Source organism: Triticum urartu, chromosome 5 (genome assembly GCF_003073215.2).
Source record: "Triticum urartu cultivar G1812 chromosome 5, Tu2.1, whole genome shotgun sequence".
Lineage (NCBI taxonomy): Eukaryota > Viridiplantae > Streptophyta > Magnoliopsida > Poales > Poaceae > Triticum > Triticum urartu.
In genome coordinates this window covers 501,145,639-501,162,973 of record NC_053026.1, presented here as the reverse complement: position 1 = coordinate 501,162,973, position 17,335 = coordinate 501,145,639, and the positions used below count along the sequence as shown (strand labels likewise).

General features: G+C 46.2%; 1 protein-coding gene across 1 annotated transcript in view; it reads left to right on the top strand.

Moving 5' to 3' along the window:
- Positions 1-15,030, top strand: part of LOC125507240 (chitin-inducible gibberellin-responsive protein 2-like) — a 70,849-nt gene extending 55,819 nt beyond the window's left edge. The window contains exon 2 of the mRNA XM_048671885.1: positions 13,769-15,030. Coding sequence (XP_048527842.1) covers positions 13,769-15,030 — 1,262 coding nt within the window. The remainder of the gene's footprint in view (positions 1-13,768) is intronic.
- The last annotated feature ends 2,305 nt before the right edge of the window (positions 15,031-17,335 follow it).

The following is a 17,335-nucleotide window of genomic DNA, read 5'->3' as shown; positions in this document are numbered from 1 at the left end:
AATGGATGCAAGTTTTTGTATTGGGAAGAAGAGTATATCCATATATTGATAGAGCGCAATTTAGTAGATGTTCTATCACTTTTAGCTAGTATAGAGTAGAGGCTAGACATGAGACTAGATGCGAGGAAGCAACGTCTACTTCTTTACACTCGAAGAAGAAAGAAGCACGCAAGATCGAGCCTCCGCACATGAACAATGAATGCATCGAGAAGGCACTAATCCAACTTACTACGGGAGTAGTCAAAATTATCATTGGGGTTCGTGCAAAACGGAGGTCCGTTTGGGGTCGTGCGTTGGAGTTGGCCTTACAAGTGGTACCGCAGTTAAGGAAACCGACTATCGGCAAACTCCCACCTCGCCTGCCGCACGATGGCTGAAGTTAGAGAAACGACGAGGTTGAAGAGATTGCTCTCGCACAGACTCCAAGAAATAATATGGTGTCAGATGGATGTCTTGGTGGTGGCGTGTGCCGTACTCCTGGACGTGAATGCTTGTTCTGGCCCATGCCACCCTACTACTCCTACTACTTACTCCTACTATATACTATACTACTATTATATCGAGGATTCGAGGTGCTGGTTACGAAACACATTAACATATGGCTACAGCAAAAACACACGCCCGACGCGCGAAGCATGTGAAGCTAGTACAAATAGTGTATTACTATTGTTGATTGGCCTCATCCGATAACCTGTTGCAATGCACGTACAATTATGTATTCGAAAAATATTTTTTTGCCTCGTCGCACCACTCACTCAGAGAAGCGACTCGAAAGCCATTCATAAATTTAGTAAGTTTATCATAGGCATATCATTTTATTACATAGTACAACAGGTCATCAACCCACATCGACAACGAGGATACATTATAAATACTAAAGTTTTCACCACACAACAAATAACAAGCCATGAAATGAACTTCAACTCAACCATTCCGCGGCGTTGGAAACACTTGCTTTGAACCACAAGTGATTCTCTGGGACGGGCCATCCGTTGTCAATCTGGAGACCAACGCAGGACTGATCATCCAGGCTGAAGCAGCCTACTATATCAGTACCAGGGTAGGGAATCACCCAAATGTCCGAGGTATAGACACAGTTGCTTCTCATAAATGTGTCAACAATAGTTGGATCGCCTTTCACCATCATCGGATAGTTTTGTCCAAGGAAGAGCGAGTTTTCTCCAAGACTACCAATTCTGTGCCAGGGAGAAGGAGTTGGCGCTAGCACCCTAGTATCCATCCCGAATACGATGCAACGGGTGTTGGAATAGGTCCGGAGAGTGCGACCATGGGAGACTACACCTGCTTCACATCATTAGTTGGCTGTATACACACAAGAAGAGGTGATCCATCGGAATTAGCTGCCAGGCGCCACAGAGTATATGGGCGCTGCTCGTCCTCATGCTCGTGATCATCACCATCATCATCTCCCCCTTGGTTATAAAATTTTTCAAGTATAGGTGGTGGGATGTTCACAGGACCTTGGAAACACAAGAAGAAGGTTAATTAGTAAAGGGAAACTTGCTAACCCGCATGCATGTGGATGAAACAATTATAATTACGGTGGAAGACAAACGTACCGAAACAACGAGGAATTGTAGACTTCACAAACAAATTTGTCTTTCAGTCTGTACTGAATGTTGGCCAATAGAAGCATCCATGTTAGTAGGAAGAACAGATGTTTTTTCTAGATCTTTGCTTTTGGAGCTACATATTTGTATATGATCTGTGAGTCACTGAGATGCATTAACATGTTGATCTTATGTATGGGAATCGTACTAGTTAGTTTTAGTTGCAACGCAAGATCCGAAGTGGCTGATCTTTGCTTTTGGAGCTACATATTTGTGTATGATCTGTGAATCATTGAGATGCATTAACAATTACTTATTTCTGTTCGCTCGGTGTTTACAAGTTACTGATCGATCACTAGCTAGCCTACAAATGCGCTCCTGGCAGTTTTATTTGCGACGCAAGATGTGAAGTGGCAGTTTTTTGAATAAAAATGCCTACCTCTGAAGAAACTGACAAGCTCATACGCAAGCAAGTGCCTCCTTATTTCAAGTCAATAGGAAAAATGGCTCCTCCTAGTGGATTTCTGACATCTGGGTCCCATGCCATTGTCAACATAGTCAATAAATGAGAGAATTGCACAACGAGCGGCTGACACCAGGGACCCAGCAGCTCGCCCAGTTATTTTTGTTTTTGGTTAATTTGATAAATGCCACTCCAAATATGGTGTATCCGAGAAATGCCACTGCAATTTCCAAACTTTGAAAAATGCCATTTCATGCCATTTCTAGTGGCATTTTTCGAAGTCTGGAGTGGCGTTTTTCAAAGTTTGCAAACTGTAGTGGCGTTTTTCAAAGTTTGCAAAAATTGCAGTGGCATTTTTCAAAGTTTGGAAATTGCAGTGGCATTTTTATGAATCGCCATAATTGGTGTGGAATTTATCTAATTTGTTTTTGAGACAGAAGCAGGGTGTCAACTGGGCTGTGCGGGACACTCTGGCCTGTCTAGACAGCCTTTTCTTTTATGTTTACCACAGACCAGCCCAGTAGTTTTTTTTCTTTCTGAAAATGGCTAGCCCAGTTTTTTTTGTTATTTGTGAAGTAAGTCGCTTTATCAGGCCTGTTGGGCTGCAAATATTTCAAGACGAGGAGAGCTTCATTCGGCTGGCCGAGAAAATGGCCTATCAGTAATGAGAAATGGGTTGTACATTTTTAAAACACATCAAACCGGCAATTATTTCCAAATATCTTTTTTTTCATTTCAAGATTTTAAATTGCATTGATTTTTATGCGTGGACAATTTATTGGATTTTATATTGATATACATTTATTTTTAAAATCAGTCTGAATGTGACTCGAAATTTTGGGATTAAAAACAGTTCAGACCGCACCGACATATGCAAAATTTCGTATAATTTTTTAACCGTGGCCACAATATGGGCTGTAATGCTAACATAAAGAATATGGGCTCCAAAAAAACACGTAAGAATTAGCAAATGGGCTGTAAATTATTTGAAATAATGGCAGATGGGTTGTATGCTGTTTTCCACAGATTTGAGGCTTTCCATAGATGGCCTGTATACTGTTGGATGTCCATCCAACGGCCGTCGTGCTTCTTCAATCTCTGCTCTTCCTGCTCCAGCCGCTCAAACAAGCGCCGGCGAGACTACCTGCTCCCTCCTCCCCGCGGCCGGCTGTGCTGCCGCGCAGGCCTCACCGCCCCACCGTACTCCCATCGCTGGCCTAGCCATCCCTCTACTCACCCACACCTACTGTTATTCTCCGGCGACGGCAGACGAACCAGTAAACCCTCGTACAGTCGTACTCCCCTCCGCGTGGGAAATAAAAACAACGGCCGAGTCTTCCCTGCCTCCGTGTCGTTCCCTTCCTAGGCCTCGTCGTCGTCCACCGCCCTGGTGCTCTCGGCATGGCGTGGTCAGCGTGGTCAACGACCGACATGCATCTGAAGTGGACTGTACGTGGAGAGGCTGACAGCTGGGTCCACGGCCGCACGCAAGGAAATGCCTCCTTATTACGCGCAAAATAATGATTCCCTCCACCTGACATCTAGGACCCACCAAAACGGCCTCTGTATTTCGCGAAAAAAATGTTACCACCGCTGACAGCTCGGACCCACCAGCTATATCTTCGCACGCAAGGAAGTGCCTCCTTATTACGCACAAAAAAATGAATACTCCCCCTGCTAGCTGGGACCCAGTATAGTGGGCCTACTAAGTTGACAGGGATGAAGGGCTTTGTCAACTTAGTCAATATGCACGATTCTAGCTCGACTAACCGTACGATGTCCATCCAACGGCCATAGTGCTTCTTCAACCTCTGGTATTCTTGCTCCAGCCGCCCAAACCAGCACAGGTCGTGCCGCCTGCTCCTGCCTCCCGTGGCTGGCTGTGCTGCCGCGGAGGCCTCACCGCCCCCATACTACTCCCACCGCTGGCCAGGCCATCCCTCCACTCCACTCACCCACACCCCCTGTTATTCTGCAGCGACGGCAGCGCAGCCGAACCAATGAACCCTCGTACTCCTCTCCGCGTGGGCATCCACTGCCGCGTCTTCCCCGGCTCCGCGTCGTCCCCTTCCTAGGCCTCACCGTCGTCCACCACCGTGGTGCTGTCGGCGCGCCGTGGTCAATGTGGTCAACGACCGAATTCCATCGGAAAAATACTGTACATGGAGAGGCTGACAGCTGGGTCCACGGCAGCCGCAAGGAAGTGCCTCCTTATTACGTGGAAAATAATTATTCCTCCACCTGACAGCAGGGACCCACCGGACGGGCCACCAGTATTTTGCGAAAAAAATCGTTTCCCCCTGACTACTGGGACCCACCGGACAGGCCACCGTATTTCGCGAACCCCCCCCCCCCCCCGCTGTCAGCTCGGACTCACCGGAAGTGCCTCCTTATTACGCACAAAAAAATGAATACTCCCCCGGCTAGCTGGGACCCACCTTGCTGGGAGGCTGACTTGTGGGCCTACTAAGTTGACGGGGACGGAGGGCTTTGTCAACTTAGTCAATATGCATGATTCTAGCTCCAGTGACCGTACGATGTCCATACAACGGCCGTAGTGCTTCTTCAACCTCTAGTCTTCTTGCTCCAGCCGCCCAAACTAGCGCCGGTCGTGCCTCGTGCTCCTGCCTCCCGTGGCCGGCTACGATGCGGCAGAGGCCTCACCGCCCCTACTACTCCCACCGCTGGCCAGGCCATCCCTCTACTCACCCACACCCCCTGTTATTCTGCGGCGACGACAGCCTCACACCGCAGCGAACCAGTGAACCCTCGTACTCCTCTACGCGTGGGCATCCACTGCCGCGTCTTCCCTAGCTCCGCGTCGTCCCCTTCCTAGGCCTCGCTGTTGTCCACCGCCCTGGTGCTCTCGGGGCGGCGTGGTCAACGTGGTCAAGGAACGACTTCCATCGAACGTGGACTATACATGGAGAGGCTGACAGCTGGGTCCACGGCCGCAGCAAGGAAGTGCCTCCTTATTACGTGCAAAATAATTATTCCTCCATCTGACAGCGGGGACCCACCGGACGGGCCATCGTATTTCGCCCCCCTGACTGCTGGGACCCACCAGCTACATCTTCGCAGGCAAGGAAGTGCCTGACAGTCGGGACCCACCTAGTCGAAGCGTACGTAGCATTGTCATTCTGGTCGCGAACGTGTACGTACATATATACTGGTGGATGTAGAGGCGTGCACGTGTCGTAGTAGAGGCGGCAAGGGTGCAAGAAAGAAAATACGGCCACATATGTGTACATACGGGCGGGGTCTCGAACGCCTACTCGCGCATACGTACGGCGAGGGCTCGTGTACATGGCTGGGTCGGAACGGAGAAACAGCGTCGTCGTCGTGTTCATGGGTCGGAATGGAATGCGTGGTCGTGTTCATCGGGAGGGCTTGGACGGAAGAGGTGATGGAAACGAGGCCTGGTGTACCGCACAACGGAGGAAACGGACCTCCTACGGTCGAAACGGGGGTCCTGTTGATCGGGAGGGGTGCGGCGTACCACAAAATGGAGGAAATGGACCTCCTACGGTCGAAACGGGGGTCCTGTTGATCGGGAGGGGTGTGGCATACCGTAAAACGGAGGAAACGGACCTCCTATGGTCGAAACGGGGGTCCTGTTGATCGGGAGGGGTGTGGCGTACCGCAAAACGGAGGAAACAGACTTGTGTTGGAGCGCTATGCTCGAAACGCGGGTCCTGTTCATCGGGAGGGGTGTGGCGTACCGCAAAACGGGACTCCACGGGATACTGTTCATTTCCACCGTCGACCCCCTCCAGCCTACATGAGCTACTGTTCATCCACCGTCGACCTCCTCCAGCCTCCACGGGCTCCTATTCATCCAGCCTCCACCGCGCGCTACTCCACCGGCTACTGTTCAACCACCCCTCCACCGTCTACTGTTCATCCAGCCCACCAATGGGGTCCTGTTCAACCACCCCTCCACGGGCACCCCTCCACCGTCTACTGTTCATCCTGCCCTCTACACCATGGGGTCCTGTTCATCCACCCCTCCACGGGCACCCCTCCACCGTCTACTGTTCATCCAGCCCTCCACCACACCACGGGGTCCTGTTCATCCAAAGGCAACACCATCGCTCACTGTTCATCCAAACCCCCCCACAACGCTCACTGTTCATCCCATCGATCGGCTTCAGTTAGCAGCAGTAGCCAAGGAATCGCTCGATCGGGTTCAGTTAACAGCCATCGATCGATCGCTCGGGTTCAGTAACGCGTAGCCTGCAGTGCAATCGCTTGGGTTCAGTTAGAGCCCAACGCCTCGCTCGGGTTTAGTTAGAGCCAATGCCTCGCACACACGCGTGTACGTGTACAAGAGAAACGCGCATCACTCGGCCCCCGACCTCCCACCATAACCGGGAACTCCCCGAAATTTTCCTCCCCCTCGCTTCTACCATGGTTTTTTCCATCATGGACGGCCCAAAGAATGTCATGCAGCTGTGTCTCCGGCCCGCCCAGGACGAAAAGCCCATTTTCTGTCATGATTTGTTGTCATAGAAGTAGGAGCCCACCACATCTATGATGATACCGGGTTTTGTCACAATTATCGTCATAGAAGTGTCATATGTATTACAGAAAAAAATTTCGTTCGGCCCAAAATGTCATGGATGTGTCTTTTTTTGTTAGTGAATCCATGTAGTAGTATATGATACTACAGTAATTATCTTACCTTTCGCATCAGCTTCATAATTTTCGTACGTACTCCATGCATGAACGGCGCCAAAACCAAACTTCTCATTACTCTAGGAAAAATCGTTATTTTCTATCTATCGGTCATGCCATGGAGCAGAACCAAATTTTACAAGTTACGAGTTCAAAAGGAAAAGCCTGCCGTGTTCGCGTCGCACCCCCACACGGTTGGTCCAGCACGCCGCTCAAGCGGGAATGCGTGCGGTGTTGCATTTTCACTTACAAGTGGGACCGCAGTTGAGCAAACCGACTATCGGCAAACCCCCACCCCGCCCACCGTGCAATGGCTGAGAAAACAGGAGGGAGAAGAGATGGCTGTAGCACGGACTCCAAGAAAATTGGTGTTGGATGGGACTCGTGTGGGTGGCATGTGCCGTACTGCTAGACGTGAATGCTAGTTATGGCCCATGCCACCCCACTATATCGAGCCTATATCGAGGTACGTAGAACAAATTTCCCGCAGTCCGTGCTCAGCCCTCCTCTATCTCTCTTCTCAGCCAACCAGCGGACGCGCGGAGCCCATTGTCTGTTTGCTCACATGCGGCCCCACATGTCAGTGAAAACGCAAGAGGACCCACTGAACCTGCACATCTTTCACCTCGACGTGCTGGTGATGAAAAACAAATCCAATAAAGATGTTCGGTGGCCGCTTTTGGAGTTACTCAAGAGTAGTAAGATTCTATTTACAGTTTAACCCAAGATGCACATCTCGTGGCTTCAACTACCACTCTATTTTCTTTCATGACACGTCCTGGATGCTGGATGTCCCACGTGTCGGCAAAAGGAGGAAGAACCCGACCAAATCTTCGGTTGTGCTCTCGGATTAAACTGGTTGTGCTAACTTAAAATTTTTATTGTGTACTCCCTCCGTTCCAAAACATTTGACTTCCATTTGTCCAAAAATGGATGTACCTATATTAAAACATGTCTAGATACATATATATTTTGACAAATAGAAGGCATGTATTGTGCAACGGAGGGAGTAGAATGGATGCAAGTTTTTGTATTGGGAAGAAGAGTACATCCATATATTGATAGAGCACAATTTAGTAGATGTTCTATCACTTTTAGCTAGCACAGAGGCTAGAGATGAGATTAGTGCACTTGTTGATACTCCTACTAGAATAGAGGCTAGACATGAGACTAGATGCGAGGAAGCAACATCTACTTCTTTACACTCGAAGAAGAAAGAAGCACGCAAGATCGAGCCTCCGTAGATCAACAATGAATGCATCGAGAAGGCACTAATCCAACTTACAGGAGTAGTAAAATGTATTCTTGTGGTTCTTGTTTTCTTTGGTCTTGCTTTTCTGGTCAAAATTATCGTTGGAGTTCGTGCAAAACGGAGGTCCGTTTGGGGTCGTGCGTTGGAGTTGGCCTTACAAGTGGGACCGCAGTTAAGGAAACCGACTATCGGCAAACCCCCACCTCGCCCGCCGCATGATGGCTGAAGTTAGAGAAACGACGAGGTTGAAGAGATTGCTCTAGCACGGACTCCAAGAAATAATATGATGTCAGATGGATGTCGTGGTGGTGACGTGTGCCGTACTCCTGGACGTGAATGCTTGTTCTGGCCCATGCCACCCTACTAGTCCTACTACTTACTCCTCCGATACAGTAAAAACACCCGCCCGACGCGCGAAGCATGTGAAGCTAGTGCAAATAGTGTACTACTATTGTTGATTGGCCTCATCCGATAACCTGTTGCAATGCACGTACAATTATGTATTCGGAAAATATTTCTTTTCCTCGTCGCACCACTCACTCAGAGAAGTGACTCGAAAGCCATTCATAAATTTAGTAAGTTTATCACAGGCATATCATTTTATTACATACAACAGGTCATCAACCCACATCAACAACGAGGATACATTATAAATACTAAAGTTTTCACCACACAACAAATAACAAGCAATGAAATGAACTTCAAATCAACCATTCTTCGGCGTTGGAAACGCTTGCTTTGAACCACAAGTGATTCTCTGGGATGGGCCATCGATTGTCGATCTGGAAACCAATGCAGGACTGATCGTCCAGGCTGAAGCGGCCTACTATATCAGTACCAGGGTAGGGAACCACCCAAATGTCCGAGGTATAGACACAGTTGCTTCTCATAAATGGTACTAGTAACGTTGTGTAAACAACAGTTGGATCGCCTTTCACCATCATCGGATAGTTTTGTCCAAGGAAGAGCGAGTTTTCTCCAAGACTATCAATTCTGTACCAGGGAGAAGGAGTTGGTGCTAGCACACTAGTATCCATCCCGAATACCATGCAACGGGTGTTGGAATAGGTCTGGAGAGTGCGACCATGGGAGACTACACCTGCTTCCTTAGCAGTAACATCATCAGTGGATTGTATACACACAAGAAGAGGTGATCCATCAGAATTAGTTGCCAGGCGCCACAGAGTATATGGGCGCTGCTCGTCCTCATGCTCGTGATCATCACCATCGTCATCTCCCCCTTGGTTATAAAATTTTTCAAGTATAGGTGGTGGGATGTTCACAGGACCTTGGAAACACAAGAAGAAGGTTAATTAGTAAAGGGAAACTTGCTAACCCGCATGCATGTGGATGAAACAATTATAATTACGGTGGAAGACAAACGTACCAAAACTACGATGATCCCATGCAAAAACAGTGCCACGAGTGGTGGCAGCAAACACAAGGCCCTCGTATTGAATTGCATCACAGTACTCATTCATGTACAGAAACTGATTTTTGAGCAATATCCATCGAGTCAAACCACCAAGGACGTGAACAAGCTTGTTGAAGATAGAAACAACTTGATAGTTGTTGTAATTCCAAGAGCGGTTGGGAACTCGACAAATTGCTATCTTCCGTAGAAGACAGTCACCATGATCGTATTTGAACGTGCGTACAATACCGGTGTGCTCAACCTCTGGGCAGTCTGCTGAGATTTTTGGAAGTGGAACCCAGTCACGAGTGTACACATTCACAAGTTTCCACTCGCAGTTGGACCCAATGTAAACAACCCAATCTCCATTTGCGCCCGCCCAAGCCTTGCTCTCAAGCGATGGCATCTTAACATCATACGTATCATTATCAAGCGGCATCAACTAACATAGTGTGAGGCCTCCGTCGTGCCAGCGCCAGTCATCAGGGTCACGGCGAAGAAGATAGGGGAGATCAAACCGCTCCTTGACTCTTGGGTTCTTTGTAATGATGTTATTAGTTGAGTCGAGAATGGGCTTGAACGAACCTGCCATGCTAGCCGAGGTGATGATGTCGCACCGATCAATTAGTTCCTCCACTACGTCATCTTTCAGATCGGGGCAAGAATAACGGGGTCGTTTCCGGCCTGTTCCCTCCATGGAGAAGACGATCGAACAATGGCAGAAGAAATGGTGAAGGGCTGAAGGAAAATGGAGGAGGGAGAGGAAGAGCGTGCGACAGCAGTTCCAAATCAAGAGGGAAAGGCGAAGAGTCGGTGGACGGTTGCGAGTTTGCCACGGTTCATGAAGAGGCGCCCCAGCCTACACGTCCGTTCGGAAATACTCCTACTACTCGCCGTCGTCTCACTGATATGTTGGAACGGGACCACATGTCAACGAAACATGGTGTGTAATTTCTCGTGCAAAATGCGATCTGGCCGCGTTGGCCCGACGTGCCACATTAGTTATCGACCTTTATTTTTTTAATGGCATGCCGATCAGTTTTGAAGCACGACTAACTGGTACTATATGCAGAGAAAATATAAACTACTCTACCACTACTCCACCTCCAGTACTAGTAGTATAAAAAAGATATATAGGCTGGAGCTTGAGCGCTTTCTTGCTAAGGGCTGCCCACTTGCTTCTCACACTACCACCCTCGCTCCAGATCTAAAAAAGATGGCCCCTCTCTCCCTCCTCACCGGTGGTCACAGATCCACCCGGGAAGAAAAGGACGTGCAGCGTTGACGCACTCGTCATCGGTGAGCGAGGTCACGCACTGACAACAAGGTCGTCCTCTCATACCTAGCGCCCGCGTGGGATGGCCTCCGTCCCCAAGCTCGCTGCCGTATTGTGTGCGGAGGACGACGACCACGAGCGAAGCCACTTCCCACCGACCCTCAGGTATGCTACCTCTTTTCGAACCATAACCTTGTTCTATTGCCCCATCTGCCACGTCATTGCATGTGGATCTTTTTCCACTCTACCATCTTCCCAATTTGCTATCCTCTGCTCTGCTGGCCACGCAGATGAAAACCATAATTTGCACTATTAAAGGAAACCCTACTTCATGCAGACTAATCCATGCCTGGGTTGAATAAGGAAAGGAAGGGAGACTATACTGTCCAAGAGAGTAGGCATCGAACCCGCATCTAGGTTGAAAAGGGGAAAATTAGTGGGTCTCGTGTGTCTTGGTTGAAGAAGGGTAGAAAGGCATGACAACACAATAGAGAATGACCAGGTTGATCGGTTTATTGTCCTCGCATAGGAAAAAGGTGGCTAAAGAGAACAAAAATGGGACGTAATCCACATATGCTGCCTGGATATTTGTTGCTGTGGGCAACCATACCTCCCTCACCACTCTGCGTCCGTGGAGGTACATCGTACTGGTGCGCCCACTATCTGAATGCTCTTATTGCCACTTATTTTGCTGTTAGTACAATGCCAGCAGTCAAGTCAAGCAATGCGACTGCTAAATTTAACTAATGCCGCTCTCGGTCTAATGCCACTGATAAATTTAAGCAATGCCATTTAATGTCACCGGATTATTTCAGGGTTAGCTGTTGATTGTGGATGTATTAAAGATTTTTCAGCTAAGGCATTCTAATGCTGTTGCACAGCCAGTATACCAACGATGAACTTGTTACTACCTTCAGATTTTTGCACAGTTAATGCTTATAGATTACATACCTCACTTTCATGAGATAAGTTAATTTTTTTATACAGTGTCACCAAAATGCCAAGGCGCTAATGTCATTTTATTTTGGTTAAACTGCACAGACAATTATGAAGACAAGTGGAAAGGTCAAGAGTGGCCACCTCCTCCTCCGGCCGTTCTCTTGATTCGTTCGATCAAGTTTTTATGTTTGATCGATTATCAAGATTGGGATAGCAATTTTTAAGGTCCCCCCCCCCCCAAGTTCGAAATGATATTTACCTTGGAGGTACATGGTTTGCAATTTTTTATACTGTCATTAGTTAATAATGCTAGTTACCTTCAGACTTTTTTATTTGGTTTAATGCTCATGCACAGCTAGTATACCAATGCTGAAACTTGTTACCTTTACATTTTGTATTGTTAATTCTTATAGAAACCTTTCAGTGCTAGAGTTTATTGAAATCTGTTCAGTAAAACCATTGTACTATACCCTGTAATAAACTAACTACTCTACTGTTGCACTAGCCACTGGATTAGTGTATATTTGTAGTATTTGAATGGTGTTGCATTAGCGTATGGACATAAATAAAGTGTGGCAAGCTTTCCCAGATATGTGCTCAAGAAAACTACTACCTGTTTTTCTAAATACTAGATGTTTGGGTACTTTAAATTGAACAGCAAAAACGTCTTATATTAAGGAACCAAGGGTGTAGAGTTCACTCAAATTATCCCGGTAAAGCTAGTCACACCTTTGTTAAAATTAATGTTCATTATGTTATCGGAGGAGGTCTGTATGTTTGTCTCTAATGCCTGTCGACTACATACCTGACATCATGATGTAATGTTAAGTCATTTCCTTTTGTACAGTGTCACTGAATTATCAAGGCGGTGATGGCATTTTATTTTAGTAGAACTGCACAAAATTTGCTTAAAAGAAGAAGAAAGGTCAGTAATGGCTCAGTTTTTCAGAAAAAACTATGTATGCCTTCCTGACATCAGCCGATGTTGCTTTATTTATTCCTTCAAACAGGTGGTTAGAAACAGGCTTGCTACCTTTTCCCATTAAGAAATTGGAATGCTTATGTTTGTGAGTCTATGCTTCAACTAGTGCCACTTTTAGAGTAATCACACTTTCAATATCTATGCAAACAGGGATGCTCGATTTTAGTGGAACTACACAAAAATTTCAACTGGTTCAACATTAGGAGCATGTTTTTTTTCCAAACCTTTATATCCAATTGGTGGCACTATGAGCTGTTCATTACGAAGGTACATGGTTTGCTACTATCTTGCTACTCTTTTTGTACTGTCATTAGATAGCAATACTAGTGATTTGCATGTGAATTTATTGGCAGGGTGGACCTACATTGGAGGTGCAGAACAGGATTCAATGATTGGATGCTCAATTTTGGTTGTATCGATTTCACCTCTTCCATCACTTCGAACATGGATATCCTTGGTCTGATGAAGAATAGGCGCTATATTTCTGCTCTGGGCCAGCAAATCAATTCAGTATGAAATTGTTCGGGGGAAAACATAACTGTATGAGATTTTTGAGTGTAGAACATGACAGATGCTAAGTGGAAGAGACATGTTTAAACCGAAAATACAAGGTGTGGTATATGTTTACTAGCTGCTTGATATTTGTGCAGACAGAGATGTCTGGCCGTTGCTATTTGGCAAACAAACAAAGTGTCCGTAATTTTGGTTGAACTGCACAAGAGAATAGTATAGTCACTACATGCAGTGTCATTTGAAAATAGACACAGAAAGATTGGATAGTCACTTCATGGACTGCAGAAAATTAGTACTGTACTATTTATTGGTCAACACTAGGTGCTTCATTGCTTTGGTCTGATTATACAATGGGCATCATTTTGCCTAAGTTAAAGCTTGTATTCCGAAAATAGTCTCGCGGTGTGATCGAGAGAAGACCAAATCATATTGCAGTGGATGTTCCTCCATCATGTGTGGTTCATCCTCATGGTTCTAGCTGTTGGTGAAACCACTTACGTTTGCAAGAGGAATTGTAGACTTCACAAACAAATTTGTCTTTCAGTCTGTACTGAATATTGGCCAAGAGAAGCATCCATGTTAGTAGGAAGAACAGATAGTTTTTCTAGATCTTTGCTTTTGGAGCTACATATTTGTATTTGATCAGCGAATTATTGAGATGCAGTGCATGTGCTGATGCAGAGTCTGCTTTAGCAACTGCCATTAGCAATCATCCGAGCAATCCTAGGATCAGTTTGCAGTTGGTGGATTATACTTTTGATGGTGATGAGATCACGCATGATAAAAATGAACAAGATGAGGTTGTGGAGGAAGACCGAGTTGGATACTTGAAGAAGCTACTTATGTCTTGTGCTAGAGCTGTGGATGAGAAGGACAGCTTGGCAATCGATATGACGGTTCCGGAGTTGGGGGAAAATGTTTCAGTATCTGGCAAGCCACTCCAGATACTTGGAGAGTACATGGTTGAAGGGCTTGTTGCCAGACTTGCCTCCTCCGGCCATTCAATCTACAAAGCTTTGAAGTGGCAAAAGCCAAATGGCTCTGAAATGATATCCTACCAGCGTGAATTGTATGCCGTCTGCCCCTACTTAAAGTTCGGCTACGTGTCGGCAAACGGTGCAATTGCAGAGGCCGTCAGAGGAGAAGATATGATTCACATAATTGACTTCCGTATCTCTCAAGGTGTTCAATGGATTTCTCTCATCCAGGCTCTTGCGGCCAGGCCTGGTGGACCACCAACTGTAAGGATCACATGCATTGATGATTCTGAATCAGCTTACGTGCGAGGAGGCGGGCTAGAGATACTCGGGAATACTTTGTCAGACATTGCTCGCGAGTTCGGGTTGCCCTTTGAATTCCATGCACTAGATATCTCTGTCAGCGAAGTGGAAGAAGGGCATCTTGGAGTCATCCCTGGGGAAGCTGTGGCAGTGAACTTCAACCTGACACTGCACCAGATTCCTGATGAGAGCGTGAGCGCGGCCAACCACCGCGACCGGATCCTTAGGCTGGTGAAGCAGTTGTCGCCCAAGGTGGTCACCATTGTGGAGCAGGAACTCAACACGAACACAGGCCCCTTCACGCAGAGGTTCGCGGAGACACTCGACTACTACACCGCCATTTTCGAGTCCATCGACGTGGAGCGCCCAAGGGAACCGAAGGAGAGGACCAAAATGGAGCAGCACTGCCTGGCGAGGAAGATTGTGAACATCGTCGCCTGCGAGGGTGCGGAGAGGGTGGAGCGGCACGAGGTCTTCAGCAAGTGGAATGCGCGCCTCACGATGGCCGGGTTCAGACCGTTGCCACTGGGCTCCCGGGTGAAAGACAACCTCAGGACGCTGCTGCACTACTACTCGTCGAACTACAGGCTCGCCGAGAGGGACGGGGTGATATACCTCGGATGGAAGAATAGGGCCCTCGTGGTATCGTCTGCATGGCACTAGTGTTATAATGTGATCTAACGACCAACTTCATGCTTGTGCTATGTCCTCATGATCTGGGTTGTTTTGAACCATGTATTGTGTGAACTCTGAACTACCTGTTTCTTAGTAATATGTGGAATTTGATCATATTTCGTGATATGGGAGGGTTGTTCATTTTTATCCTTCTCTGTTTCAGACACTTCTTCCTTTTAAACCGAGTACCGGAAATGTGTAACCACAAACATTGCAACGTAGGCAATTGAGTTGAGGCCACAGATTCCAGGGTGACATTGTACCAACTACATGTTCCTGGTTCACAATATTAGAATAGAAAGTCCTGAAGGGTGATTGACCACTGGTGATAAGTTCTCTTCAGATTTTTTGAAATGAAGAACAATATCAAAGCATGCTATTAAAGTTATTTAAGTCATGATCAGTCGGATTACAAATTATTGGTGATTCAGTTCACAGTACAAAACCAAATAGTAAAAAAAAACAAGGCTAAAACCTACAAGGCGTGGCTCATCTAAAAAAACTAGAAGGCATGGCTGCACGAATTAACAATTGGCTACAGTGTAAGTTCAATCGACGGCTCGACTAGAGAGCATGGTTGACCTAAAATGAAGAGCGTCGACCGGTGAAGGCTTGACTTCAACATTCAAGACATGTTTTGGAGAGGGCCTTGGCTACCTGCCGCCTTGTCCGCTCACCCTGAATCGACAAATGCGTGAACGTGCTTTGATACCTGTTCCCAACACCACCCATTCCTATCCCAAAGACTCCCGTTTGTGATGCTTGTGCCAAGAGTTTGGTGATCCTTGAATCGAATCTCTTCCTCTTACGACTTAAACCTAGGTTGGCATGCTGCTCTAGAATTTGGGTGGCTCATGCCTGCTAACGCCTAATAAGGCTAGAGTGGTGATCAGGAGAGTATCCTACTACATATATATAGGCTGGCCAACTTGGCGTTAGTTCCTGTCTCGTTTTACTAGGAGAGAAGTGCATATTACACCCCTCAACTCTAGCCCTAGTCTAATATACACCCCCCAACTCCAATATCATCTACTTTACACCCCCAACTCTCAAAACCAGGCGGAATTCAACCCTCCCCTCCCCGTTGACCGGTTTTAACCCAGTTGACCGGTTTTGACATGTTGACTGGGTGAACAGTAACAAAAAAATCAAAAAATATTTTGGTTTTTCCAATGAGTGAACAGTAAATTCAAAAAAAAGTTGGAAATAAAATTCAACAAGCAGTTTCGATTTTTTACCTGGTGAATAGTAAATTCCAAAAATACTTTTTTCCAAAAAAACCGAATTATTTTTGCGTGGACGATTTATCAGCGCGTGATGTCTGTGACAATTTTCAGCTTGTTTGGACATTTCAGTGGTCTCTCAACAAAAAAAATATATCAGCCCGAACTGTTAACTGTTTCATGCAAATATAATTCAGAAAAAAAATCCCTTAATTTTTTTCCTGAAATTTACTGTTCACCTGGACAAAAAATCAACATTTTAAAAAATCAAAATTATTTTTAATTATTTATTTAGAACTTTTTAAAATTTTACTGTTCAGCCGGTGAAAAAACGTAAATTTTTTTAAAATATATTTCTTTTGAATTTACTGTTCACCCAGTCAACAGGTCAAAACCGGTCACCGGGGAGGGAAGGGTTGAATTCCGCCTGGTTTGAGAGTTGGGGGGTGTAAACTAGATGGTATTAGAGTTGGGGGTTATATATTAGACTAGGGCTAAAGTTGAGGGGTGTAATATGCACTTCTCTCTTTTACTAGAGAACTCGAATATATATGTGCTTCAATGTACGCATTACCAGCTCTGTACTTTTGATGGTTCGGATGTATAAATCAAAGTCATCAGAAAAGGACATACTCCAACTTGATGCAGTCACACATGCAGGGATAGAGGCAGGGGTGGGCGAGGTGGGGCCATGGCTCCCCCCATGGTATTTTATTATCTGAAAACACCCCTATATTGTTAGTTCAAATGCTCTATTTTTTAATGTTTGCCCCCCTCCAAGCTTTTACCTCTTCTATTGGCCCCCCTTTATCAAATTAATGGCTCCTTCCCTGCACATATACCTGTAGCAGCGCTAGTAATTTTTTTAAGACAAAGGCTCTTTATTACCTATGTATAACAATATAATGCAAATACAAATCTGACTGCATAACTGTTTTTTGGTCAGAAACCTTGTCGATAAATCGGAGCACACACAATCAAAATCTAACGTGGACCTTTTTTATTTTCTGATTTACATGCATTAAGCAACATTGCTTACTGATTCTAATCGGTTCATTTGGTTTGCATAG